The 27,576-nt window shown below is 46.7% G+C and overlaps 1 protein-coding gene across 2 annotated transcripts in view; it reads right to left on the bottom strand.

The window, feature by feature from the left end:
• PLXNA4 (plexin A4) overlaps positions 1-27,576 on the bottom strand; it is a 417,569-nt gene that overhangs the window by 105,417 nt on the left and 284,576 nt on the right. Inside the window, exon 5 of one of the 2 annotated variants that reach the window (XM_032869068.1) lies at positions 18,543-18,620. The exons of the other annotated variant lie outside the window; for it this stretch is intronic. Within the exon in view, the coding sequence (XP_032724959.1) occupies positions 18,567-18,620 (54 nt within the window). The 3' untranslated portion in view covers positions 18,543-18,566. Of the gene's footprint in view, positions 1-18,542; positions 18,621-27,576 lie in introns of those variants that run through there. 2 annotated transcript variants of the gene reach the window in all.

Raw genomic sequence — 27,576 nt, 5'->3', positions numbered from 1 at the left:
CACAGATGACCCGGCAGACGCAAAGTTCCTCTGTAAACGCAGGAGCACACGGCAGGCGACGGTTATTATTGTCATCTTTGTCATTAACCCCTCATTCTTCATCGCGCGGCCCCATTCCCTCTCTGCCACATCACAGGAACCTGCTCCGACGGGCTTCCCCGGCCCCAGGAACTCCACCGGGAGTATCACAGGCCGGAAGAATTTTTCTTCTTTAGCACCTTGATCATGCCGTTTCCTCCTTGAACTGCGATGTCTGCCCCTAAACCAGTCATTGCTTCATCTCTGGGATGAAACTCTGGGGTAGCCCTGCTTCCTGGACTTATTTAATGCTGTCACCAGCCACTCTAACAGGCCTGTCTTTTTCTCTGCTTTTCATCTAGCCAGATCCCTGTGGGACGGGGGCAGACATCCTTCCTTGGCAGATACTAGGAGACCCAGCTTTCTCTCAATCTTTTCTTCTAGGATCTTTCTATCTATACATTCAGTCTTTTTTTTTTTTTAATTACTCTTCTGAGCTTGATCTAGGTTTTTTTTCCCCATTCTTTTTAAAGTGTGGTTGCTCAAAGTGAGGCGCTCACGGGATTCTGAGAGACTGAGTAAAATGCTTCCCCTTACCTGAGATATAGGTGCCTCTCCCCTCGCCTCTCCAGGGCTCTCCCAAAGAAGGTTTCCCTGGAGACCTTCAAAGTCCCATTTTCAGGCAGTATTTCCTAGAACAGCCAACCCCTCCGGGACTGACTCTACATCTCCCGATCTATACCCTTGCATTGACTCCCTCCCCACCCTGTGGGTGATTCTGGAAAGCATCAGGGATTCTTCGGACACTTTGAATCCCTTCTGAAAACCAGCCTGACTCCATCACTTATCTTGGTGCCATTCTATACCCTAATGGCTCAGGGAACCTTCCACACCTCTCTCAGGAAGCCACACGAGGGCCCAGGTAGCTCGGGAGCCACTGTGGGGGCAATGCGATTCTTTCTCTCCAAACCCCCAGACTCTCCACCCACACCTTCCGCCACACAAAGCCGCCTCTCCCCTCCCCCATCGCCGGCTCCTCCCCTGACCCTGGAACACAAACCACTCCAGATGCAGAGCCACACGATTAATTAAAACCACCCCACGCTGATTAAAGTCTTCAGCTACGGTGCCAGGCATGCTAATTAACTGAGTGAGGGAATTCAGACCACGGGAAGAGGTGAGAAAAGGAAGTCATGGAGGGGGGCTTCTGCTTGGAGAACAAATCAGATGGCCATGTGTGACCTCAGCCATCCTCGTGATGGATGGTCTCAGACACCACAAAAGATTGAAGTTGGTCCCCTGGCCATGGGACTCCAGGAGACGTGTTGACTGATGTGTCTGCAACAACTCCCTCCCTGTTTCTAGGGAGAGAAGACCCCCCGCCTTGCAGAGGCTCGGTGTGTGCCCACGCTGTGCTGGGGGGAACTGGGGCTCCCGGGGTAGAGGGGTTTGGATGTGGCTCTCACAGGGTCATCTGGGCGCATTCCACTGGATTTGTTCAAGGTCTTACTGGGCAGTGTGGTCGTTCCTCCAAAACAGAATTACCGTGTGATCTCGTCACTCCCCTTCTAGGGACACAGCCCCAAAAACTGGAGACAGGGACCTGAACAGATATTTGTAGACCCATGTTCATAGCAATGTTATTCAACCATTGCCCATAGGTGGAAAGTGACCCAAAGCAACCCAAACCCGAAGCAGACAGACAGATGATCGGTACACGGGATGTGGTATAGACCTACAGTCTATACCAGCCATCCGGGATGATGAATTCACTCATCCTGGATGAACAGTCACCCTTCTCCGCCCATCCCCCATCCACAGTTCCCCTTCCTGGGGTTCCAGTTACCTGTGGTCAACCACAGCCCAGAAGCAGATGATCCCCCTTTCCTGACATATGACTGGAAGGTCGATGTCAGCCTAACGCCAGGTCCCAGGGGCTACATCACTCACCTCACCGTGTCTCATCTTGTGGGCATTTTCTCATCTCATATCATCACAAGAAAGGTGAGGAGAGTACAATGAGACACTTTGAGCGAGAGACTGACCACATTCACATAACTTTTAATACAAGTCTATTATTATGATTGCCCTATTTTATTACTAGTTATGGTTATCAATGTGTTACTGGGCCTAACTTATAAAGTTTATCATAGCTTTGTATGTATAGGTAGGAGAAAACAGAGTATATCTAGGGTTTGGTATTAACCATGGTCTCGAGTAGCCACTGAAGGGGCCTGGAACATATCCCTTCTGGATAAGGAGGGACGACCGTAATATTCATCCTTTCAAAAAAAAGGGAATTCTGACACAGGCAACATGGATGAACCTTGGAAACATTATGTTAAGGGAGATGAGCGAGACACAAAAAGACAAATGTTTCTGGTGTTAGACTAATAAATTCATGTTTATGAAATATTCTGAGATCCTTGGGTAAAAAGATAGGCATTGTTACTCTTTTCGGTTTAATTTCAAATGGACAGAAGGGCTTTGGATAAATATCTCTTATCAAGTGCTGTGATGTAACCGGGTCTGTCATTCTCAAGCTCTTAGACTCTGTTTCTTGATTTGGAAAAGTAATGTCATCACTTTGTTCCACCCAGAACCCTACCTCATGCCCCCTCACTTCTTCTCAGAGGCCCAGGGAAGGGTCTCAGAATTCAAATAAGTCTTAGGAGGTCAAAAGGTCGATGATTTTATAAGGTTCTCCAGTTACTGCTTACCCTTTGCTCTGGTTCACATTCTCAGTTATGACCAGGAAGCGCCTGTGTGCGGGGGTTACCCTCATCTCTATTCCTTCCCCCATTACCTTTCCGGGATGCACATTGGTTTTCTTTACCCTTTTGCCCCCAAGGTAAACTTCCCTAAGTCATAGAGTGTAGTTTCGTCTGGCTTTTCAACATTGTAAATAGAATCACCATCTCTATTCCTGCACTCGTCTGGCCCCACGGACAAGGCCAGGAATGTACAAACTATGGATGGGGTTAGACAGACAGAGACGGATTGAGACAGAGTGAAGAAGCCCACATAAGGACTTCAACTCATGAACTCGACCTTCACAAGCTTCTGCACTCTGATCACCAGCGCCCACTCCCTAGAGGTGCCTGGGACTTGGGTGTGCTCATGGCAACTAGGTTATTTGTCTTGAGTCCTTGCCGCTGACTGTCTAGACTGCTTGGATTCCCTGATATTTTGGAAGATGCTCTCTTCTGGCAGTAGAGTCCCACTCTGCCTGTTGCTGTTAGCATCCCAAAGGGTGCCTGCTGCTCTGCTGATTACATTCAGAAATGTTCCATAGATACAATGTACAGTCTCTGTGAGCGCCTCTCATTTGTTCAAGCATTTGACATTCTGGTCGAAATGTGAGTTATTACTCCGTCTTTCCTCTTATAATTGGATGCTAATGCTGCAGTGGCTACGCAGAGCCTGATGGTGGGGGTTAATTTAAATGTCCAAAAGGCTTCTTAAGTACCCAATTTCCTTCAAAATTGTCAAAAAAGGGGAAAAAAGGATGCAAGAGGACCCATTAAGAAACTCCGAGGGACTGCTGTGCACCTGTCAAATTGTGCAGAACCCATCGTCCTCTGGTGCTGTCCCATCCATCCCTGTCCTGTCCTCCTGTCTCTGAACAAAGGAAGTAGAGCTGGGAAAAGTCAGTGATTTTCCAGAAAATTAGTAACTCAGCAATACATGTGGATTTCAGCATCATGGTCTTGGGGTGCCCCTCCAAAACTCTCCAGGGACCTTTCTTTCCTTGGGTGGCCTCTGGTTGCCTTTGCAGGCCTCACTTTTGCTAACCTGGGGCCGTGCAAGGGTTGCATGAAGGCTCTGTCTCCCTGATGACCTCTGAGACCCTCAGTGCCAGGACTCGAACTTGCAGTGGCTGAGCACTGGGTCCAGAAGTGTCTTTATTTCAGCCTACATCAGGTGCCCGGCACACAGTCACTCATGTCCCCTTTGCTCAGAGGTAGCAGGTAGATCTGGCCTTGGCAGGTTGGCCAGGGATGGTAAGACCAGAAGGCTGGCCACAGGCTTTGCAGACTGTCATGAGTCCCAACTCTTCCCTCCTACATCCCCACACCTACCCCTACCCCTACCTGGCCTCATGGTGAATGGAGAGGTGGGGTGTAATTCCAACCCCTTGACTTGGGCTTGGCCTCAGGACTGGATTTGGTCAATGGAAAGACAACAAGCACAAGGCAAAGGCCTGTGATGTGCCTCTGTGGTTGGCCTTGCCCTTTTGGGTTTCTGCCTTTGCCATGAAAAGAGCTTGCCCATGGATCCACTTCCTCTTCGGTCAGATGAACCCATGTGGAGCAGACCTGAGCCCAACCCACTGATGGGAGATAAGCCCAGCAGACGCAGCAGCTTGAAGCAGGTGAAGTTGAGCTTCACCTACAACAGTTGACAGGCAATGGATGTACGCGTCCATGCGTATGACAGTTAATGCTTATTATAATACGTGACTGAGTTTGGGGGGGCTTTGTTACACAGCTTTTTGGTGGCAACAGCTAGCTGATACATAGAGCTGGCCATAAAGTCACACCAGGGTGCAAAGGTCCTCTGAAAGGTAGAGGAGACAGGGGGGAATGGAGGAGGGGAAAGGTTGCAGCATGCTGGTTTCTACTTGCTTTTAAAAGCTGGGTCTGACATCACAAATGAATCTTCCTAGTGTATTCCATGCTGACCAAATTCTCCTAATTCTAAATCCCAGGGAGGTCCAGCCCCTAAGCAAAGTACCAGAAAAGACAGGAAAGAGAATGTGGTTCTCCAGGTATGGAGGGCTGACCGGAAGAACAGATGCTCATAGGACCCTCTGTACTGATCTCCTGGCTGCCCTATCACTGGGAAATGATTTTATCTACTTGGCAGCAACACAAGTCTCTCAGGAATGGGTTGCCTTGAACTTTGCAGTTCCTCCTGCTTGTGCTCTGGCCATGGAGTTAATCCAGCGGGGGTCTTTTCTGACAGTGGGGTCATGTACAGGGTCAAGGGCAGCAGCCCTGGCTGTCAGCATCGTCCCCACCTGTGTGTAGGCAGGAGTTCTATGGTCAAGGTCATCGATACTCAGAACAACAAGGGCAACAGCCTCAGAGCGTGAGGATTGGGAGCGGAGGTCTGGGGTTCTGGGTGACCTTGAACAAATCCTTTCCCCTCATTATGCCTCCACCGCTTCATTTCCAGATAGGAGGACCCAGGCCTACTCTGCCTAGGAGAATCAGTCATAGAATACTACTAATACAAATGGTCTGGGAAGCTCTTTGCAAATGAAATGTAGCAGATGTTGTGGAGGGCTGCAATTTGCTGCTATTAATAAGTATAAATGCCTAATAGGAAGCCAGTTTGCTCTGGGAACTCGGACAGCCGAGGAGCAAGTGTTGACGCCGGAATCTCAACATATGCTGCTCCTCATTAGCAAGCGGCAGTAGCTGGGTGAGGAGCTCTCCGCGCGATTTCTACAGAGCCTCGAGAAATCACCCTATCCCCCGCCTCCCCGGCGTGAGCTGCATGGCAGTGGCCCGCGTTTGTTATTAACCAGACCCCTCACCAAGCAGGAGAGTGATGCCCTTTTCAGGTGCACAGATGGAAAAGCCAAAACTGAGAGGGGCTGAGCAGCTTGCCCAAGGTCACACAGCAGGGCAGCAGCAAAGGCGGAAATTGAAATGAAGGTGGGGCCACAGCCGGTCATCAGGCTCCAGCACACAGGTTCCCTGGGTGCAGACCAGGGGATTGAAAAACCTTTGGAACCTCCACTGAACCCCGGTTCTCGGGTTGAAAATTTCAGAGCACTGCAGGGTGTGTATTGTAAACGAGGAAGGGTTGGTTAAGTTCATGGGCTGAGGGCCCCTCCAGGGGGCCAAGAGGTCCAACGTGGAGTGGGAGCCCTAAAGAGACTGCCAGTAGGTCTTAGCACAGCCCTCTTCTTCCAGGGAGACTTCCTGGCTCCTTCAGATGTGCTTGGAGGGAAAAAGGGAGTTTGGAATAGCTTTATGTCAGTACCAAGTGAAAAGCAGAGATCTGGGGAGCCGACAGAGATAGGTGTGAATCCTGGATCTGGCCCTTCCTGGCCTCCTTTTCTTCCTCTGAGGATAACAGGAAGCACCCTGAAGGGTTGGTGGGAGAATGAATTGGGATGGCACAGATGAACGAGTTAGTGGAATGCCAGTAACAACCCGGTCTGTTGTTCCAGCATCTTTCCCAGAGAAGATGTCCCCCTCCTGCCCCTCACAAGGTGGTGTGAAGTCATCTCTCTTCATCTCTCCACAGCTAGTACCCAGCTCAGACACGGCAAGTGACAGCCCATAAGCAAGAGGGCAAATGCTTTCAAGAATGAGTGACATTGGTTTCTATCAGGCTCACATTACAAGAACCACACGGAACTGATTTGTCCATCTTGGCTATCCCCCAAAACCTATAATTTCTGAATTATTGCCACAAGTTCATCTCTTAGTGTAAAGGTCAACTTCTCTCCCCTCTCTGGACTGTCATGGTCACATTCACACAGTGGGTCTGTCCCAGAGAGCTGCCCCCCCTCCCCCCCACCATGCAGGAGAGAAGGTGCCAGGACGGGAGAAGTGTTCTGGCATTCACAGGGTTAATAAGCTGGAAGGAACCTTGGGAACAACCCAGCCACCAGTCCCCTCATTTTTCAGGTGAAGCTCAGTTGTTAGAGAATTTGTCCAAAGCCACATGGCCACCAACACAATTCTTTTGAGAACCATCCCTAGATAGAGTCCTGCCCAAGGTGTCTGCTCTTGACCCCGAGATCGGTGCTGATGGGAGAGTCAGAGCTTCCGGTCCCACCCCAATGGAGATTGGGAGCCTCCCTCCCCACCCCCAAGCCCAACAGGTGGGAAAGAGCCTTTGTCTTGGGGATCAAAGTGCTGCTCCCATTCCAGCTGTCTTCCACCAAGTGCCACTGACGGAAGCTGTGGTCCCATCTGAGCTGGGACTGGGGACCTGCTGGTGTGAGTTTCCCAAGCCCAGCCTGCTCAATGGAGGCCTTTGTTCCAGGAGCCAAGAAGAGGGAGGGGGAGGGGCTGGCACGGTGACACCTTTATCCAGGCCCCTGCAGCTGAGCCAAGTGAGTTCCAAGACATATGCCGAGACCCTCTGGCTTGCTGGCATGACTCTTTGTGGGAAGTGGCAGGGCAAACCAGGCAGGCACCTCCTCCACCCAGAACCCAGCCCTTCCCTCCAACAGCCTTCTGTCAAGGGCACTGCTGGCCAGCATCCCCAGCAATGATCTGATCGTTCAGACTAGAGGGTGATGGTGTACGAATGGTACACAGGTGCACGGTGGCCAGAGGGCATGTGCCTAGATGTGCATGCCTGGTACCAGGAGCGACGTTTGCACACAGCGACGGGCAGGAGAGTTCAGGACCATGGCAGCATGCTTGTAAAGAAGCACGTCTTTCCTTGCAGACATTCCCGTCTGGGTAGGTGGATAGTGAACAAACCTCTTCCTTCAAAAAGGGATCTGACCCTGGAAAAATCATGCTGCCCAAATGAAAGGAAATGGATACACTTCCGGATGCTCTTTATGCCCAGCATCTCAGGCAGACTACAGGTGCCCCAAAGAAACCCAAATCTTCTTCCTTTGTCCTCACTCCCTGCCTCAAGGTAGCCAAGGAACACTCCCAAACCCATGGGAGCTCCCCTTGTAGGGGCCCTGCTTACAGCTGGAGAAAGAAGAAGATGGTCCTCTGATGTCTGAGTATCCTCGGATAGGGGTCATCTTGCGCACAGGGGCAAATGTGTTTTCCTCATTCAGAGATGGTCCCCTGAGGGCATTTGGCGGTAGCTCTCTAGATCTGAGAGGACATGCCCATTCTGGCCTTTCTCTAAGGGAGACAATAGGACATCAGGCAACCCAGCCACGCCCCCATCCCCAGCCTTCGCTCGTCCAGGCAGCAGAGCTGAGAAGGCAAGGCAGAGTCTCCCCGCCATGCATCTGCCAGGAGCTGGCCCCAGAGGAACTGTAGCCATGCGTCATGTGGTTTCCATTGGGATGTTCATGGTGGAGGGTTGAGTAGTGCGGTGCTGGTAACTCACCCCTGCACATTGTATGCAGCTGGGGAATCTGATCTACGTCAGACTAAGGCTTGAAACAGATTTCTCCTTCTGAGATGAGAAGCGGCTGGCCAGGGCTATATTTAGATGGGGGCTCAGCGAGGTCAGAAATAATTGCTGGCCCTGGAGAGGGGGGTGGGGGGAGGAGCTGTCTGTTCCTGGCTAGTATGTGCCCCTTCTCAGAAGACACATGTGGGATGGCCTGGGGGAAGGCCGGGAGTCTCAGCCACTCCTTCTCTGTCCACTTGAGTCTTTGTCACAGCAATAAACAGCTCCCAGTACCAAAACACCGTTGTGGGTGACAGGGAAGTTCAGCGGAGGGAGGGTCTGGGAGAGGGATGTCGGGGTGTAGAACCTGCCATGGGGGCGGGAGGCCGGGGGCAGCCAGGAAGGGCAGGTGTTAGGAGTGGGGTGTCAGAGTCTAGACCTGCCGCTTATTAGCTTGGCCAGACACGGAATGTTCCCCTGCCTCCGAAAGGCTACGCAGACTAAATACCACGCCCATAAAACCCCCGAGACGGCTCCCACAGCATCCCTACGAAACATGCGGCAGCTCTCCTGGCCGTGATGGCAACCGTGGCCGACGGGCCTTTTTGGTCAGCTTCTCCTAAATGAAAAGTGCAACTTTAATTTTATTGATTGATTGATTGATTGTCACTTAGGTATTTTTGATAATTTCAACTTTAACGGTTTCCAGGTGTGTCGCCGGGGCCAGCTGAACCCTTCTGCCATTACTGGCCTTCTAAGTGGTGCTGGAGAAGGCGTTAGGACTTGAAGGAACTCCTGTTGGGACCTCATGATCTTACCCCGGGCCCGCCAGCCTTGCCCTGGGGTGACCCCTTGCGGTCCCCAGTTGAGCAGCCCATGGCCCTCTGAATAGGGGCTTGGATCCACACCCAGCTCAGAACTTTCCAGCCACTTCCCTGCTTCCTCCTCTCCCCACTCCAGCTTTTCTGACAGCCTTTTTCCTGCCTTTCAGAGGGCAGAATGAGGAAGGAAACCCCAGTGAATTCATTTTATTGCCCATAGCGCTGGAGAAAGTGCGGTGAAGATATGGGAGCGCTCTGGCTATTAGAGCACATGAGGTCGGGGTTATCTGAGGCCTTAATTTATTCAGCTTCTCCCCTGACCTCTGCAAACAGGCATAATCAAAAGCTGGCTATGGGTCTGGGATGGGGAAGTGTGCTGGCTCGCAGCCAAGCCCCAGAGGCCGTGCTGTGTGTAGGCATGTGAGTACACTGGTGGGCCTGGCATGTCTGGCAGGCCAGGGTGGGGCGGCGAGGCCCAGCGTGGCGGTGCTGGCACCAAGTCCAGCCGCCCCCGCTGTGACAGGGACTCGAGGAGGCAGCCTCCAGACACGATTAAACACAGGATGTTTGCTGAGTTTGCAAACAAACCTGCAGGACGCAGGACTGGGGCAGCCGCAAGAAAACAAACGTGACAGTTTAGGGCAAGTAGCATGCCATAAGTGGGATTCACATGAAAAAGCTTTTCTACTCCATGAAGCCTGCCCGGGGTGTTGCCGTGAACAGAGCTGGGGCTGGCCCGGAGTCTGGGGACACAAGGGGTTGGAGCGGGGTGTAGGATGCCCCTTTCACGCTCCCCCAGGCCACCACTTGCCACCACCCGCGGGGAGACTTACAACTGCAAAGGAGAACTGGGCCACATAGTCAGTGCCAGGGAGGAGGGAAAGGCAGGGATTGCGGTCAAGGCGAAGGGGTTCCAAACCTCGCTGAGCTTTTGGCTAAAACCTAACCGTAGAGCTTTTAGAAAATGCTGAGGTCCTGGCCAACCTCGGACCAGTAGTCAGAATTTCCAGGAGCCAGGCATCTGTGTTTTCTCCAAGCACAGTGCTTCTCCGCTCAGCCCCCACCAATGACCCTGATGATGGGCTCGCCTCAGGCACAGGGGCAGAGGAGCGGGGATCCAAGGCTGCTGTATTTCTTCCCTGGAGTCTGAGAGATGCAGAGGGTTGAAGGCTCTAGAACACAGAGATGGAAGGCGTGGGCACCATGGTGGTCCAGACTGCTGTACCTGGCTTCACAATTTACAGAGCAATTTCACAGGCATGATGGAGTGTGACCCCCACCACAACCCTGTGAGGTGGTCCAGCTAGGGACGACAGCCTCCATTTTACAGATGAGGACATAGGTTGGAGGAGGTTAAGTGGACTCGCTTGAGGGCCCACAGCCAGGACTCTGGCATAGGACTCGCTAGGACGGCTCCAAGGCGGCTGTAGCCTCCCTTTCCCCTGGAATTCCCTCTCTTTTTGGGGCCGAGAGCCTGTAACTGCTCCGTGCAGAAGCAGTTACTGCCTGAAATGGATCCAAACATCATGGAAATTGATGAAGGCAGAATTGGGTTGGAGAGGTCCCATTTAAACATCTCTTAGAACTGCTCCTTGGCTAGCATGTTTCCATGGCAAGGTCTGTCTCAACAGCCACGGCTCTCATCTCCAAATATGGCTCATCATCTCGCCCAGGGTGGGACCCGGCACCCAGGCTCAGTGTGGCACAATGCTCCCCCAGGCAGGAGCAGGGAGGAGGTGGTATGCCTAACGCCTGGAGACTTTACCAATTATGGAATTTTATCACTGGCTCTGGGGGCTGCAGACCTCAGAGCCTGCCTACGCTCCGGGCCACTGCTACCTAGAGAGCAGTAGTGAGCCATGTCCTGTTCTGTTCACTTAGACTCAGCAAAACCTGGCCCAGTTCTCACCACCACTGGTGCTTCTCTGTCCTCTGTTTCTTCAAGTAGTGAAGGGAGTGTGAGAATAGCGCAAACCAAAGCTGTCATGCCCTGGGAAAGGCGGCAGGCAGAATAGAGCACGCACAGGCAGCACCGTGGGTTGGAGGGGTCTCTCCTCCTGCCTGGGCGACCCCAACCTCCCTGCAATTTAATCTTCCCCCTTGTCTCTCCCTTTCACTCTTGACCAGAAATTGCCTGGCAGGGTCACTCACTCACACTTCAGCCTGAATGAGCTGTCAGAGTTGGGGGCGGGAGAGTCCCAAGTGCCCAGTGATCCCAGGAGCAGGGACCTATCCCTCACCACAGTCTTCGCCTTTGCTTTCAGAATGGGCTTTTCTCCTTGTTCTCCCATCTCCTCCACCCTGTCCCCTGTGACCAGTCTCCTGGTGACCCTCACATTGTAAGACAGCATGTGCTTGAAGCTTAGACTTTTCGCGATGCTTGGAAAAAGGAGCCACGCCCATCCAGACCACCGCTTCAAGAACAGACATGGGGAGGAGAGAAAGGATATTGGCTGCTCGCACCTAACACAAGGAGCAGAGTCCCAGCATTGGACGAGACCTTCAGGTCTCCAAAATCCAGCCTTCTATTGGATCTAAGCCATCATCACTGCCATCTCGGCAACACACGCACCAGTTACACCCAAATCGAAGGACAAATGATAAGGGTTGTGCACATCATTAAGGGTAATCAGACGTGACTTCCAAAACAGTCTGATGCAGCATTAAACACCTTATCTGTACTGCTGTCCTAATTTATTGCTCGGTCTACCATGGTAATCTACTCATAATTACAGAAACAAAGGGCTGGGAGCATTCTTTACATTTCTTGGTTACTTAGCCTTCTAAAGGGGCCCCTCCTCCCTCCCTAGCAGGCAGATGCCGAGCCCTTTCTGAGTGCGAGGCGTGGGCTGGACACCTGTGGGACATGGTGTGTTCTTCCAAGTTCTTTCTGCCAGTCTGGGCTCCCTGAAATCTTTGAGCATCTGGGTCTTGGGTCTTTTCCCTGTGGTGGGTGGTAGGCCAGCGAGGTAGAGGAGAAACAGACTAGACCTGCACGTGGGTGTTTATGGCAGCTCTAGGCACGACTGTCAACACTTGGAAGCAAGCAAGATGTCCTTCAGGAGGTGAATGGATAAATAAAATGGGCTAAAACCAAACAACAAAATACCATTTAATGTTAAAAAGAAACGAGCTATCAAGCCACAAAAAGACATGGAAGAAGCTTAAACGCATTTTTGCTAAGTGACAGAAGCTAATCTGAAAAGGCAACATATTGTATTATCAAAACTATACGGCATTCTAGAAAAGGCAGAACTACGGAGACAGGGAAAAGATCAGCCTTTGCCGGGTCCGGGGGTGGGGGTTGGTGGTTGGGGAGGGAGCAGGAGATGAATAGGGGGAACACGGGGGATTTTCAGGGCTGTGAAAATCGCCTCTATGATACCATAATGGTGGGTACATGTCATGATGCATTTGTCAAAAGCCACAGGATGAACAAGAAGAGTGAACTCTAATGTAAACTATGGACTTTGATGATGATGACATATCAGTGTAGGTTCTTTGATGATAACAAATGCACCACCTTGGTGAGGGTCGTTGGGGGGTGTCCATAGCTGGGAGGCTGTGGGGTGGGGGAGGGGAGAACAGGGATATGTAGGAACTCGATGTATTTTCTACTTAATTTTGCTCTAATGTTGCTCTAAAAAATCAAGTCTACTTTAAACAATACACTAAGTGGGGAAGAGAGGCAATATACCATTTTCTATCACTTTTTTAGAAGAATGTGTCCATATTCATGGATCCTTCCTTCATCTCTTACCAAGAGACCATGGCCAAGTATGACATGCCACAGGGCGTATGGGCGGGGCAGGAGCTGGGCTCCCACCAGAGCCACTGGGAAGCAGCCGTGGCTGAAGGACCCAATGTGGGGAGCCAGAGATAGATGAGGATGCAGAGTCCTGCGACTGCATGTCCTGGGACGGGCTGGAACAGAAGTCTGCTGAGTGCACTCTGACCTGGACACTCTGGCCTTCCTGGAGGGAGGGGTCAAGAGCAGTAGACACACGTGGTAGTGCCAGTGACACCAGCCACATCTTCTAGATGTGCCCAGTTTTTGTGTTCCCAAATATGCAGACACACTGACACCATCTCTAGCTTTGCTTCTGCCACTCCCAGGGTCCTGGATGCCTGGAATGGGGGATTGCACTGGGCTGGACACACTGGAGCCCAGGATGTCTCCACCATCTGCAGCACAGCCCTCAGGTCTTTCATTAAACAACCCAATGTAGCCTCTAGGTACTGGATGGTGAGGTGAGAATCAAATGGGCACAACCTCAGAGGACCCAGGCACCTGCTGACTGGCCAGCGGCTGACACCTAAGCGAACAGTCCCAAATGGCACCTCTGAAACATCCTCTGGGTTGCAGCAGTCCTGTCCCAGCACATAAGACATGGCTGGATTTCAGCCCCAAGAATTCCCTGGGTTAGGTATCCTTGTTCAGTGAGCAACCTATACCACAGTATACTGCATTTTTTTAAATTTTTTTAAAGATTTTATTTATTTATTTGACAGAGAGAGAGAGAGCAATCACAAGTAGACAGAGACGCAGGCAGAGAGAGAGAGGGGGAAGCAGGCTCCCTGCCGAGCAGAGAGCCCAATGCGGAACTCGATCCCAGTACCCTGGGATCATGACCTGAGCTGAAGGCAGAGGCTTAACCCACTGAGCCACCCAGGCGCCCAGTATATTGTGGTTTTAAGAGCGTGCACACATAGAGTCCCAGAAAAATGAGTGTATCTCAGGGATCCAGGAGACTCAGGAGACCCAGGCTGAATCCCAGCTGTGCCTTATCTCACCATCTGAGGCCCAAGATGCCCACCTCCCAGGGCTGTTTCCTCACCTATAAAATGAGAGGTTCCCTCCTGCTCTAACAATCTAAGACATATGGGAAATTAAAAACACATTTCCCTTTCTTTCCCTAGATTGCCCTCCTTTCCCCTCTTGAACTTGATCGGGTCCTTCCAGACCAGGCTAAAACTGAAAATCAATTTTAATTATAAAAATCCGTTTACTGTACCAATAAATCATCATGGCCCCAGCTCAGTTGTGGGGAGAAGGTTACACCTGGAGTAGGGCTAATAAGTCACTCTCTGCCTCTGCCTCACTGCACCAAGGCAGCCCCTCTGTTCTAATATTCATCTCCGTCGTTAGGCTGTGGATTATTAATGATGTCTTGGGTCGATGCATGAGAGCCGAGATGCTCCTGAAGCATGTTGGGCTGGTCGTAACTGGATTTCCAGCTGCCCCCTTGATGGGAGACCATGATGGGCCTTCCCCCCTCTTCCCAGTGGTGGCAGAAGGCTGCATAATGGGGAGTGGGACTCTCCTCTGAAGTGACTCCTTGTTGGGGGGTCTGAGAGAGCCACTGGCACAAATGGGGAGAGACAGCACAGCCATATATATATATATCAGGTTTCCAGGGCCGTGAGTCTTTTAAATTAATTAACTAATCACTGTTGCAGTTAGGGTTATTCCTGATGTGCTGCAAGGAGAGGGGAGCCATGAGCTTCAGGTGGCCATCAGGGGGGCAAGGAGGAGACCCCATCCTGGTATGAGCTCAATGACATGCCTAGAGAGGAAGAGAAAAGGTACTGGGTGGAAGGATCTGGGGGCTGCTGGGCCCTAGAGGTCATTGTGATCCACGAACCCCTGGCTGAAGTCAAGGGTTCAAGTCCACACATCTCTGTGTGGTGCTGCAGCCTGAGGCTTGGACAGAGTGTGCAGGGCAGGTAACGAGCAGCGGTTGGCTCTTGGAAACAACTCCCTTCAGTGGAGGGACCAAAGTCTTCCTTCCTTCACGGGGCGGGCGGGGGCGGGGGGTGCAGCTTGTTGAAAGCCCTCAGGGCTTCCAGTTAAGCCCTTTAGGCACTGCTGAAAATGGCCGGTCTGGATGAGAGTGAGGCTGCTCTTCTCCCCTGTATAACTGGGGCTCTCCTGTCTTCCCTCCCATAAATCCAGTTGGCAGAGATGGAAACAGGGAGGCTGGTGTGAAAGGGAAGCTGGTGGGGCTGACCCACCACCAGTAGGGCGGGGACCACAAGTGGCTTCTGTGATCTGTTCCAGTTATGTAAATTCACTGCCAGCCTGGCACAGGGTTACCAACAAGTGGGCATGGATGGCATTTTGAACTGGCTAAGCCAGCAGCCATACAGCACGTGGTCAGTGGGCAAGCTGGCCAGCTCTGCCTGTTACTTAGCAGAAGTGTGCCTTTGGGCAAGTTCCTTAGTATCTCTGGGTCTGTGTCTCCACTGTAAACTGGGGACAGTAATCCCTGCGTTGGTTGCTGTGAGAGCATGCCACACAGTAGGTCTACTTGGGAATACTTTATGACTCATCAGCATCCCGCCCTGAAGACAGAAAGGACATAACACAACCTATCCAACTGGCCATTTGCTTGCATTGATTTTGTGGGAGGGACGATTAAAAGTGACCCACCAAAGGAGAATGGAGAATCAAATGGAGAGTCAAAGCAGAGGCTTCGGATTTCAAATCAAAAGACCGGGCTTTGAGATGAACCGTGCCACTTGCCATCAGCTGTGTGACTTCTGAGAAGCCATTTGACCTTTATCACCTGTTACGTAGGATAATGATGACTCTAAGAGCTGCTGGGCAGGTTCAATGAGATGTCCTGTGGGAAGGACACGGGAGATGGCAGGTGCTAAACAGATCCATGACATCATTTCATTTGCTACCACTGTCCCATTAGCAAAGATAATTTAGAGCTCGCCTGTATCAGGCTTTCCAGGGAGCATAAATGATAGTAACTATTAACTTCTCGATTCAATTCTTTTGCTACCTTCCATTAAGGCACCAGAAGAGAAATCATTTTTCTTTTTTCACCCACTCATCATTTCAGATATCCTGCTACACTGAGATACAACACCGAGGAAGCAAACACACTATAAAAAAGAAAGAACAAAAGAGAAAGACGAAGAAAAAGCAGCTAAGCCCAGGCATGGATCCCCATGCTGAAGAATTGGTTTAATTAAATTGAAAGCTCTGGTGCTTGTGGTAATTGTTATTAAGGAATCTATATCCCATCAGAGCCCTCTCCCCTGGAGTTTGCTCCCTCTTCTTTCTCTGCATTGGGTACGGAAATTGCTTCTCTCCTTAGGCAGATGCAGCCACAGACCCAGAGATTACTGTGGCGTGACTCTCTGGTGTGGGGTTTGGGTGCAGCAGCAAAAAAACCCAAAAAACAAACAACAACAACAACAACAACAAACACCTTGATCCCCGCCTGACCTTGAATTTCCCTGACTTGGAGCTCATTCATTTCTTCTGCAAAAGGGCAACATATGCCTTCTCTCAGGGCTGGTTACCAGGGACACATAACATAGGCGATGGTTCCTTTTGAAGCCCCTCTACTGTTTCTCTGCACACAAGGAGGATGGTTTCTAACATTGCCCACACCACTGGGGTTCCTGATGCCCCTGAGCCACTGCCATCTGCTTCTTGGGCACCAGTTGGCTGTTAAAAATATCTAGTCTGTCTCTTTTTGATGCTACTAAAGCAACTACATTCCAGAATTAGATATAACAGCAAACTTTTTTTTTTATCATGCATACAACAACAGATATAAAAAGCAACAAGTGGGGGCAACAGGAGATAGTTTAGATAGTGGAAAAAGTCCTGGAGGGACTTGGGATTGACTCCCAACTATACTAAGTATTAGGTTCATAAATTTGGGAAGTCCTGGGTGTTAACTCTGAATTGTGCCTTAGCCAGAGCTGAGTCCTACCTGATTCAGCCTGGCTTGACTCTCCAGGGTTCAAAATCATCCTAAAGTTTCTGGATCAAAATAGATGAGTTGATTCCATATACTTGCAATAATATTTTGGTTATCAATTATCAAGCATTTATTGGGTCTCTATCCCAGGCTATATACTGTGCTATCATAAGTCAAGTCAGGCAAGGGGTCATCTTAAAAGTCAAAGAGAAGCCTTTGAAGCCTTTTCATTCTTGGATGTTCAACAGGCACCAGGAATTAAACAATTAAGAACTGAGTAGCACTATGCAGGGTGCTATGTAGACAGGATCCTATAGCAGAAAAAGAGCAATAGGCCAGGATCGGGGTCATTTTCAGTCCTGGACAAAGAAGTACCAAGAATAGGGCAGATGAGATCCGTGCTATCCTCCCTAGATACTATGGATCTCTGACTCTCAACGAAGAGATCTTGTATAGCTGAGCCGGTGTACTAGGCCCTAGCAAGCTCAACGGTGGCCTGGATGGTCCTCCAAGAGGAGGACAGGGCATAGCTGCGAGTGTTGTGTGCTGTGACTCTGCCAGGCCTTAATATCCCAGGCAACCATCAAGAGGCAGGTGGCCAGAGCAGAATGGAGGCCCCAAGGACTTGGGAAACCCACAGACCATATGTTCACACCAGTCAGAGTGAACAGCAGGGTAAAGGGAAAAAGCACAGAGGTCCTATCTATTGCATGAAAGGGACGAGGTGAAAATTGGACAAATTCTTTAGAAGACAAGGAGGTCTTGAAGAGTTCAAAGTCAAGAACAACTTGACTTAATATCAGTGTGGACCTCAGCAGACCTCAAATTCCCAGAGAAATCCTTTATTCCTGACGTACTAGGCTGAAACTCAAACTAAATCCAGCTCAAGGGAAAGAGAGAAGGTTTAGGGTGAGTATGTGTATGTGTGTGGCGGGGGAGAGGGAGGGGTTGAACTTTTAAATTCCATCACAGCCAATTATCACAACTGTGTCCGTTTTTCTAGCCTGCCAGCCAGAGTCAAAGACTGTGTACATTTGAAAATCTCCAACCTTTGAAAACATTACTGTGAAGTTGAAAGTTCCTGGTGTCTTTTGATTAAACATTGTGCTAGGTAATGACTGTTTTACTTCTTATTCTTTTTCACCCCCTTCAAATTACTGATTGTTGTCTGACATTAGGGCCCCATTTGCTCTTATTAAATTAACAAGCCTACAAAACTCTTAATGGATTGAAACTCATCAAATGTTTGGAAACGAACGGCAGTCTTAGGATTCTTTCCCTTTTAATGTGTCTCTGTGTGAAATGTCTCACTTTCCCTTATACTTGCTTAGGCTCAGACAGCCACATACGGGGACTCGGGTTTTGATTCTTAGCCCACCGGAGGCATCAGTCCACACAGATGCAGAAAGTTGAGTGTTTGTGTGGTTCTTCCAACTGGCAGTGTGCTGTTCTGCATAACCCTTGGCTTTGTGGCTTAATCAAATGATTTCTACTTTTCTTACAAGGATGCCTTAGGAATTTTGATGCATTTGAAAAGGCATTACTAGGGTGTAGTCTGCAGTCATCAGACAGGCTTATTCCCCCTTTTAGGGCAGCCTGACTGGTCTGCAGGGTGGTTAAACTTTCTCTATGAGCAGTTGTGGGCTAATGAGATGGGTATCCTGGAACCTGTCGTCCCATCTTCTCTGCACATTTCTCCTTTTCTGATGCCATCCTCTTCTAGGAGTAGACCATTTTCACAGGTTCCAGTTGAGATCCTCAGCTTTGCAAAGGGTGGGAATTCTTGAAACCATCACAGAGCTTGGGGTCCAATTAATAGCAAAACCACCCAAGTAGGAATCATCCAGAGAAAACTATACTGGCTCTTGCCCTACAAGCCAGAACAACAACAACAACAACAACAAAATGGGATGACAGGGCAATGTTCCTCAAATTTCAGTCATCAGTTGGCCTTGGGAGGTGGGCTTGCTACATGAACATTTAGGCCCACGTGTGTCTGCAGGAGAAGCCAGGTAAAAGTTAAAGGATCATGAATATAGCCAGAGGGACATACTTCCCTCTCTAGCCTGCAACCACTCCCTAGCTTTAGACAACCACACAGGCACAAAGCCAAGTGTCCCTAGACACATGTGAATGGAGCAAAGGGTGTGCCTGCTCACTGAGCCTTCGCCCTGCTCACTGAGCCTTCGCCCTGGGAGTAGCTCTGCTCTTGACTCCCTGTGTCTCCCAGCTGTTCACGAGCCTAGACACACATACCTAAAATGATCCTAGTAGGGGCTTTCCAGATTGGTCCGCCTGCTGTTAGGACTACTTCATGTAGTTAGGAACCATCTGGCAGTCCTTAGGAACATCACAAGTTACTTTATGCTGTCATTCCATGATCAGATCTACTCAGTATTTAGAGCTCTGCCATTGGCTTGTATTAGGATGTAGGCATTTCAAATCTCCAGTCTGTGGGATGGGGAAAAATGTCTCCTCTATGTACTTGGAAACCAATATACACATTGTAGAACAAATAACACCTCAACCTAAAGGAGGTTGCTGCAAACCTCCACTATAATCAGGCAAAGGAAAGAACCTATAGGGTTTCTTCCCATGTCTGAAAGCTGAATCCTGGTTACCTTATCCCTGCCTACTGCTCAGCGGAATGACCCTGGCCATCAAGAGTTAATTCCATTTGATTCTAGAGCATAGACTACCACCCAGAACAAGGAGCTGGGCTATGGAGGATCCTGCCAGGGCCAGCATTGATTGGCTTACTTGATTAGTTGGTTAATTGAATATCACTACTTTCTAATATAATTAAAACAAGATAAATACTGGGGCTTCATCGTGTAAGCAAGGGCCATTAGTGATCATGGTGCATACCCTGATTAAACATGCAATCAACTGGGAGGATAATTTATGAACTTGAAAGCCTCTAGTGCCATTCCATGGTTTGTAGGGCCTTGAGATATGATGTGGTTGGCATGGAATTCCCTAAACTGTTGTGGTTTCCCTGATCTCTTGGGAAGGGAATTTATTACACAGGGAAATATGCAGGATGATCTCTCTTTCCAGGGAGGGTTACTCCATGCTTGTCACAAAGCTCCTTTTAAAGTGTCAGAGAAGGATACCCAAAGCACCAAGCAGGGGACCATCATAACTGTTTAACCTTTTGCCTCACTTTCCTTGATCCTAAATACAATACTGTTCTTATATCACTCACTCACTGTTACCCTTTCTTTTATCCTATCTTTTATCATCAAGTTCATCATGAGCTTGAAACTTTGTTTGGATTACTGATATGATCATTAAATGCTTACTAAATATTTATGAAGAATTGCTGTAAGCAAAGCAAGTGTGACTAGAAGGAAGGACACAGGAATTATTTACTTGGGAGCCAACGGCTACATGCCCCTTCTGCTGCTAAGAGGGGTAGCTAAAAGCTCAGGCTTTTGCCTCATATGCACAGGGGTACCCATGGCATAGTTCACCCCCATTGGACATGTCAGACAGTGGGTCCCTCAGGAGGAGGCAGTTTGCCAGACTTGGTGGAGCACAGGTGTTAGCCTTCTTCACTTGAATGTTGTCTATTGCTTTCTTGGTCAGCTGAGGCATGTTTCTGGCACAATAACTGCTGGCCCAATTGGTAAATGTGTGATATGGGTAGAGAAGTGCCATGTCAGCATTCCTGATGAACCCAGTGATATCTAAGCTGTCCCTTCTTACAGCAAGGGGTAGTAGTTCTGCATTGAGTACTGATGGGGGTCTTGGTGACATGCAGTTGGTAGAGCATTTGGCATATCTCCAAGGAAGGTGCTATATAAATACACGGTATTATTATTTTATTAGCTTATGTTCTTAATTTTTGGAATGTGTCCAGATGTGCTGACTGGTGAACAAACAATAGAGATGGGAAAGGAGTGGAAAGACTCTGCTGCTAATGCCTAGAGCAGAATGGAATGCCTCATCAACCTTGCCTCAGAACTGGGTAGTGTTCTGATGACAGGTTAGATGTGTCTAGAAAAGCCAGCAAGATCTGAGGTGCAGATATAGTTCTGATGTAGAAACAACCAAAAGCTGACCCAGTGATGTGACTCTGATACCTTTTTCTGCCCCCCCAAGGACATTTTTCTGCCAACTGTTGCCCTTCCAAAAAACATGTCCCCTTAATGGTTTTATTTTATTTTAACTTTTTTTTTTTTTTCCTGAGAGATTGGCTTTATCTTGGTGTCCTCTTCCCTCAGATGCTGCCAGGTTTGGAGAACAGGGACACACTGCTGGGATGTCTGATATTTCTATTACTAGAAAGAAAAGAAAGGAATGAGGCAAATAGGGGAACCTGCAGAGGGTAGCAGGAGCTGTCCTTAGCACATTATGGAAAGTCAGTGCTGAGGCCCACACCTTTAATGGGAATGACAAAGAAACGTGCTTGAGGGGTTGACAGGAATAATCGAGAATACCAGCATGCTCAGAAATCCATTCTGTTCATCCTCAGGTTTTCTAAGAGCTGAACTCATCTTCCTAAATGCTTACTTGGAGAGAAAAAAACCATGTGTAAAGAGATATGTATATACAGAGAAATAAGGACATATCTCTACCTATAGCTTTGTTATTACCTTGCCATAAAATAAACATTTATTAATTTCCATACCATGTATGGAGGGAACTGCCACATGTGAATTACTTTCATCAGTAATTTCTGTGCCTGTGACTCCTTCAGTTATATGTACCAGGGGGAGGGTTTCCAAATAAGAACTGGGAAAGAAGGACAGATTCACAGATGATAGGTAAAAACATCTAGAAATTATAGACTGATTGAAGTCAGCAAGAAACAAGTTTTTCAATATGTCCCCTGGGGGCTAGAGCCAGACTTTCCCCCTATGGCTCCAAAATTACTTGACAGTTTCATTAGGGTAAAAAGCAGTGCAGCCTCATGAGTGCAGAGAGTGAAGGTTGTCACTTAAAATTTAGATGGACTTAACAACCAAACACTTAGAAAGAATGGCATTTTGATGGTCTGTTCCCGCTTATCAAAGAAGTTGCTCAAATTTGTAGGATAGAGGAATGAAAGTAAGGAGGGTTTTAATTGCATTATTTGGCTCTGAATATGTCTATACCTATATAAAAATTCAGGAAATCAGTACTGTTAAGAAAACCTGACATCCAGGCACAATCATTTAGGATGTGGGGGGAGCTGTCCTCACATTCTGGTGCTGAAAGATTGAACTTCTGATCTTCTCATTTGAAATGTTTCCATGATATGAATTAACACTTCCTCCACCCCCCGGCTCTGGGTAGAGTTGCAGTGCAACAGTACATAACCAATGTAAAGCTAAAAGAGTACTTGTCTCATAGCTAGAGGGTGGAATTTTATGGAAGATAATGGGAGACTATTCTTTGAACCATTCTTTTCAATATGATAAAAATGAATAGTGCACATTTGTATCAGCTTCTTCTTTCCTTGATAGGCACACAGAAACTGAGATTCCCAGTCCCCCTGCAGTTAAGTGAGACCAGGTGACAAATTCTGGCCAGGGAGGACGTAGTAAAAGTGATAGGTATGACTGTTGTGCCAAAGCATTTAATATGTATAACCATTTAGCTCTCTCTTTCCTCCACAGCAACAATGATATAGACCATGTCTGATATAGCAGAGGCAAGATGGAATCAGCCTCTATCCTTGAGTTCCCATTTGGGGAAGCATCTTCCCTAGAGAACTGCTGAACTGACAGTTAACGTTGAATGAATGAGAAATAAAATGTTACATGTTACGTCTTTGAAATTTTGAAGCTTATCCTATTCTACCCTATCCCATCTTAACTGATACACTTGGTTACTCATTTTGGTATCTTAAAGCCAAGACTATCACAATAAAACCTCCATGCTGTTACCTAATGCATCAAATAAATATATAGGAAGAAGGAAAAATTTTTCACTTGGGGGAGAAAAGATATATATCTCACAATGTCCCCCACAATGATGACTTGGATGTTGGTTTATTTGGGAAAGCTATGAAAGAAACGTTTCCAAAGGCTTATGTTTCTATTTGGCATAGAATTATATTTCTGAATTTCCTTTTAAAATGGTGAAGGAACCTGTGTTGAATTTCTGATGATCACAATTCTACCATCCAGGAAGAAGCTGAGTTAAGATCAACATCACTGCCATGAAATGATGGATGTAACCATCAAGCAGAGGTCAAAGAGGATGAGAACTGAAGAGAGACCATGGGATTTGGTGAAGAGGCAGTCACAGGCTACCTTTTTAAGAGAGTAGTTTCATTGGAGAAACCATATTGCAGAGGGTTGAGGAAAGACTTAGACGTAAAAAAATCAAAGTAGGAAATCTAATGCAGAAACTTGAAGTATTGCTGGTGAAGGAAGGAAAGAAACAGGGCTATAGTTAAAAAAAGGAAAAACAAAACTTGAGTTTGACTGAAGGTAGGGGTGCAAGAACAGAAGACAGGAAGAAATAAAAGATAAAAAATGTGGACAGAAAATCCTCTGTACGTTCAAAGAAGGTAGGATTCAGAGCATAGGTGAGAGATAACATTTTATGAAGAGAGGGAACATATGAGAGTTTGGAAAGGTTTTCCTTCTGTATTTCTTATTTTTTTATCTGAGCCCGTGGCATCATCATACAATTAATTTCTACTGACTGAGAACTCCAGGAATCATCTTGAACTCCTTCACCTCCTTTACACTCCCCTACATACTGTTATCACAAAGCTGTTTAACCTCTTTAGTATCCCTTAAACCTCTACCTTTGTGAAGTTTTAAATTCGGTTGGAGGCATTCTAATCACAGTTTTAACCCTTGCCAGCTGGGTGACTTCAGGTAAATTACACACCTCTCAATTTCTCATCTGTAAAATGGAAATAAAAATAACGACTTTGTAGCTCTGCTGTGAAGATTAAATTAAATAAGTACCTTACACAGTGATAGTAAAAACTTCTTACTTGGTTCTCTCTTGTGCTAAGAAGAAAAAAAAAAAAAGCTTTCCCATTTTTTTAATTTGTTCACTATTTTGCCACCAGAATGATCTGTTTGACATTCAAGTCTGTTATGGTCTTACCCCTGCTTAAATCATGTCAATGAATCTATTGTTTATGGACTAAAATCCAACCCTTCCCCCTTTTTAATTATGATCTCATCCCTGTCCAATTCTACAGCTTTCACTAATCTCCCACCTCAATTTACATTCCGATGACATTAAATTCCTCATAGCTTTCCAAATTATGTTTCAAGTTTTCTTTGACTTTGCAGTGTTGTCCCTTCTGCCTGGAATGTCCTTTTCCTCTCTTGTTCCCTCAGTAAACTCTTATTTATCTTTGAAACTCTGCTCAGGTGTGGCCTTCTTCAGATCCTTCTTCATCAATCCCTTCTCTGTGTTACCTCTCTATAATCTAATCACTTCTGTTGTCACACTTAACTCATTGTATTGCATTTATGTATTTACATGCCAACTTTTAATATTACAGGAACTCCTTGAAGGAAGGGATACATTTTATTTAATTCTATAACTTTCTTGCCTAGGACAGAACCTCATACTGGGTAGGTACTTACTAAATGGTTGAATAAATGAATGAATTTGCCTACCTGGACTGATAATAATCAAGTTTTACAATAGATAGAATTGGATAAGTTCATCCCCATATAGTCTACATCTTCATGGAGCAGACATCATCTGTTCTAAGTGATGTCTATGTTTCTGTAATTACTGAAAGGAGCAGTATTGGAACCTCAAGTTAGTGGAAAATACGATACACTAAACTCATACCTGAGATTCTTTACTTCATGCCTTGTTGTTTTTGAACACATGCACACACACACACACTCACACACATCACCTGTCGCTTTGTCGCCGGAATCATAACACCATAGGCTATTTCAGCATTGAGAATTGTATGCAGCTTGGCTGACTGAACTCAAATGTTTAATTTTCAATTTTTCTTCCTACCTGAGGTCTTGATTCTTGTATATACAGAAAGCTATATTGATGAGTAACAGAATCTATACTTAGTTTTCCACTGGGGTCCTCTCATGTGACATGGTAATGCAGGTTTTGAGGCAAAAAGGAAAGGGAAGGCAGATGACTCCTGTCATCAGGGAAGATGAATGACTGTGGCTCTGATGAGGAACCTAGGACCCCATGGGTGGGTTTCCTCTTTATAGCCATGTCTGAATATGAGTCCTAGCGTATGTTTTCTAAATATAGAATAGGGAGAATTTTGTAATTCTAGATAGCACCTGACCATAAGGATTCAAAATAAGAAGAGACAGGTTCCAGATCTAAGAGGAGGAAAGGAATTTTAAGCAGAAATTGGAGTCCAAAAGTCCCACCTGAGGAACCTCCAGTTTCAGAAAAATCCTTCATCTTCTGCATCCTCTGCAGAAGTGTGTGGCAGGCTCTGACATTCAGAAAACTGGAAGAAATACCTAATTAGGCCTGCCAAACCAAACTGCATAAAAATTAGGTACAGAAGACTAAAATAAACTCAGGAAATGGCTAACATTAGAAAGCAGAGTTTACCTTTAACTCTCTGAAGAAGTGATCGTTCTATGTGGTTAAAATAATTTAATTAATGAGTGATCATTTTTATGGAATCCGGAAGGCTGCCAAGGCATGTCTTCCATTTATAGATAAACACTCTGTAGTAGAGTTCTACATGTAAAGACATCAGGCCCTCTAGCTGGTCCCACTGATAAGATTTCCAAAGGCCATTCCAGGGTCATTTACTCAGGCAGAAAGGTCCATCAGAAGTAGGACTGGTCATGTTGATTATCCCGTTTTGTCTCTACCTGGGACAGAGGCAGTACTGGAGAGTGGCTAAGAGAACAGACCCTTGAAGTTTAATCCTATCTAAACCCTCATAAACTGTGTTGTCTCGGGGAGGTTGCTTAACCTGTGTGTGTCTCAGTTTCCTGTTCTATAAGTTTGGGCCCCAAACTTGCCACAGACTGGGAGAAAAAACTTGCAAATCATATATCTGACAAAGAGATTTCAGAATATACAAATAATTCTCAAAACTCAATAATAGGGAAACAAACAATCTGGTTTTTTAAGGGTAAAAGATTTGAACAGACACTTCCCCAAAGAAGATATAGAGATGGCAAGTAAGCACATGAAAAGATATTTATTATTATTAATCCTTAGGAAAATGTGAATTAAAACCACAATGAGACATCCTTACATATCTATGCGATTGGCTAAAAACAAGAACAGAATACAAAAACAAACAACAAGAATGAAAAACAGAGGATGCCAAGTGTGAATGAGGATGGGGGAGATGACTGGAACTCTCATACATGGCTGGTAAAAATGCAAATTGCAGCCAGCCTGGAAGACAATTTAACCATTTCTTATAATATGACTTAGAAATCCCACTCCTAGTATTTACCTAAGAGAAATGAAAACTTACGCTCAGATAAAAACCTGTGAAAACAGCATGGAGGTTCCTCAAAATGTTGAAAATAGAACTACCCTATGACCCAGCAATTGCACTGCTGGGTATTTACCCTAAACATACAAACGTAGTGATCCGAAGGGGCACGTGCACCCGAATGTTTATAGCAGCAATGTCTACAATAGCCAAACTATGGAAAGAACCTAGATGTCCATCAACAGACGAATGGATAAAGAAGATGTGGTATATATACACAATGGAATACTATGCAGCCATCAAAAGAAATGAAATCTTGCCATTTGCGACGACGTGGATGGAACTAGAGGGTAACATGCTTAGCGAAATAAGTCAATCGGAGAAAGACAACTATCATATGATCTCCCTGATATGAGGGAGAGGAGATGCAACATGGGGGGTTAAGGGGATAGGAGAAGAGTAAATGAAGCAAGATGGGATTGGGAGGGAGATAAACCATAAGTGACTCTTAATCTCACAAAACAAACTGAGGGTTGCTGGGGGGAGGGGGGTTGGGGGGGTGGGGTCATGGACATTGGGGAGGTCATGTGCTATGGTGAGTGCTGTGAAGTATGTAAACCTGGCGGTTCACAGACCTGTACCCCTGGGGGGAAAAATATATTATATGTTTATAAAAAAAAATTTAAAAAAAAACCTGTGTGACAGTCTTTATAAGGGCTTTATTTATAATCACCCAACAACAGAAGCAACCCAAACAATATCATTCAATGGTGAATAGGTAAACTAAGGTACTACATTATATATATATATAATACTTAGCACTATATATATATATATATACACACACACACATATATATACATACACATATATATGTATACAAAAGGTTTTTCATATATATAATATATATTTATTATAAAATATACATGTATTACACATATATTTTATATATTACATATTCTACATATATATATAAAAGGTTTCTATATATAGGTTTCTCTCTCTCTCTCTCTCTCTATATATATATATATATATATACACACATATATAAAAGGTTTCTCTCTCTCTCTAAGCTTTCTACATATCATAGATTACTGCTCAGCAAATAAGAAGGACAAACAACATGGATGAATTTAAAAACATTGTGTGGAGTAAAAGAAGCCAGGTACAAAGACTATATATTGCATGATTCCATTTATTTGGAACTCCAGAAAAAGCAAAAACTATTGTGATAGAAGGAAGGTCAGTGATTTCCAGGGGAGGGACAAGTGGGGAAAGATCCACTGCAAAGGAGCATGAAAGAACTTTTGGGGGTAATAGAAATGATCTCAGGACCATAGGGGTGACTGCGTTGCTGTATGCCTTTTTTTTTCAACTTTAAGAACTATTTATTTTGAACTAACTTTAGACTTAACAAAAAAGTTGCTCAAATAAGTAAAAAGAGTTCCCATATCCCCTTCACCCATGGTTCCCTAATGTTTAAGAGAATAGGTAACCATATTATCATTATGGAAGCCAGGAAGTTAACGTTGCTACAATACAATTTGCTAAGTTCTAGATCTTATTCTAATATCACCAGGTCTTC

Source organism: Lontra canadensis, unplaced genomic scaffold (genome assembly GCF_010015895.1).
Source record: "Lontra canadensis isolate GAN:19392208 unplaced genomic scaffold, GSC_riverotter_1.0 scaffold2, whole genome shotgun sequence".
Lineage (NCBI taxonomy): Eukaryota > Metazoa > Chordata > Mammalia > Carnivora > Mustelidae > Lontra > Lontra canadensis.
This window is presented reverse-complemented; position numbering and strand designations above follow the sequence as displayed.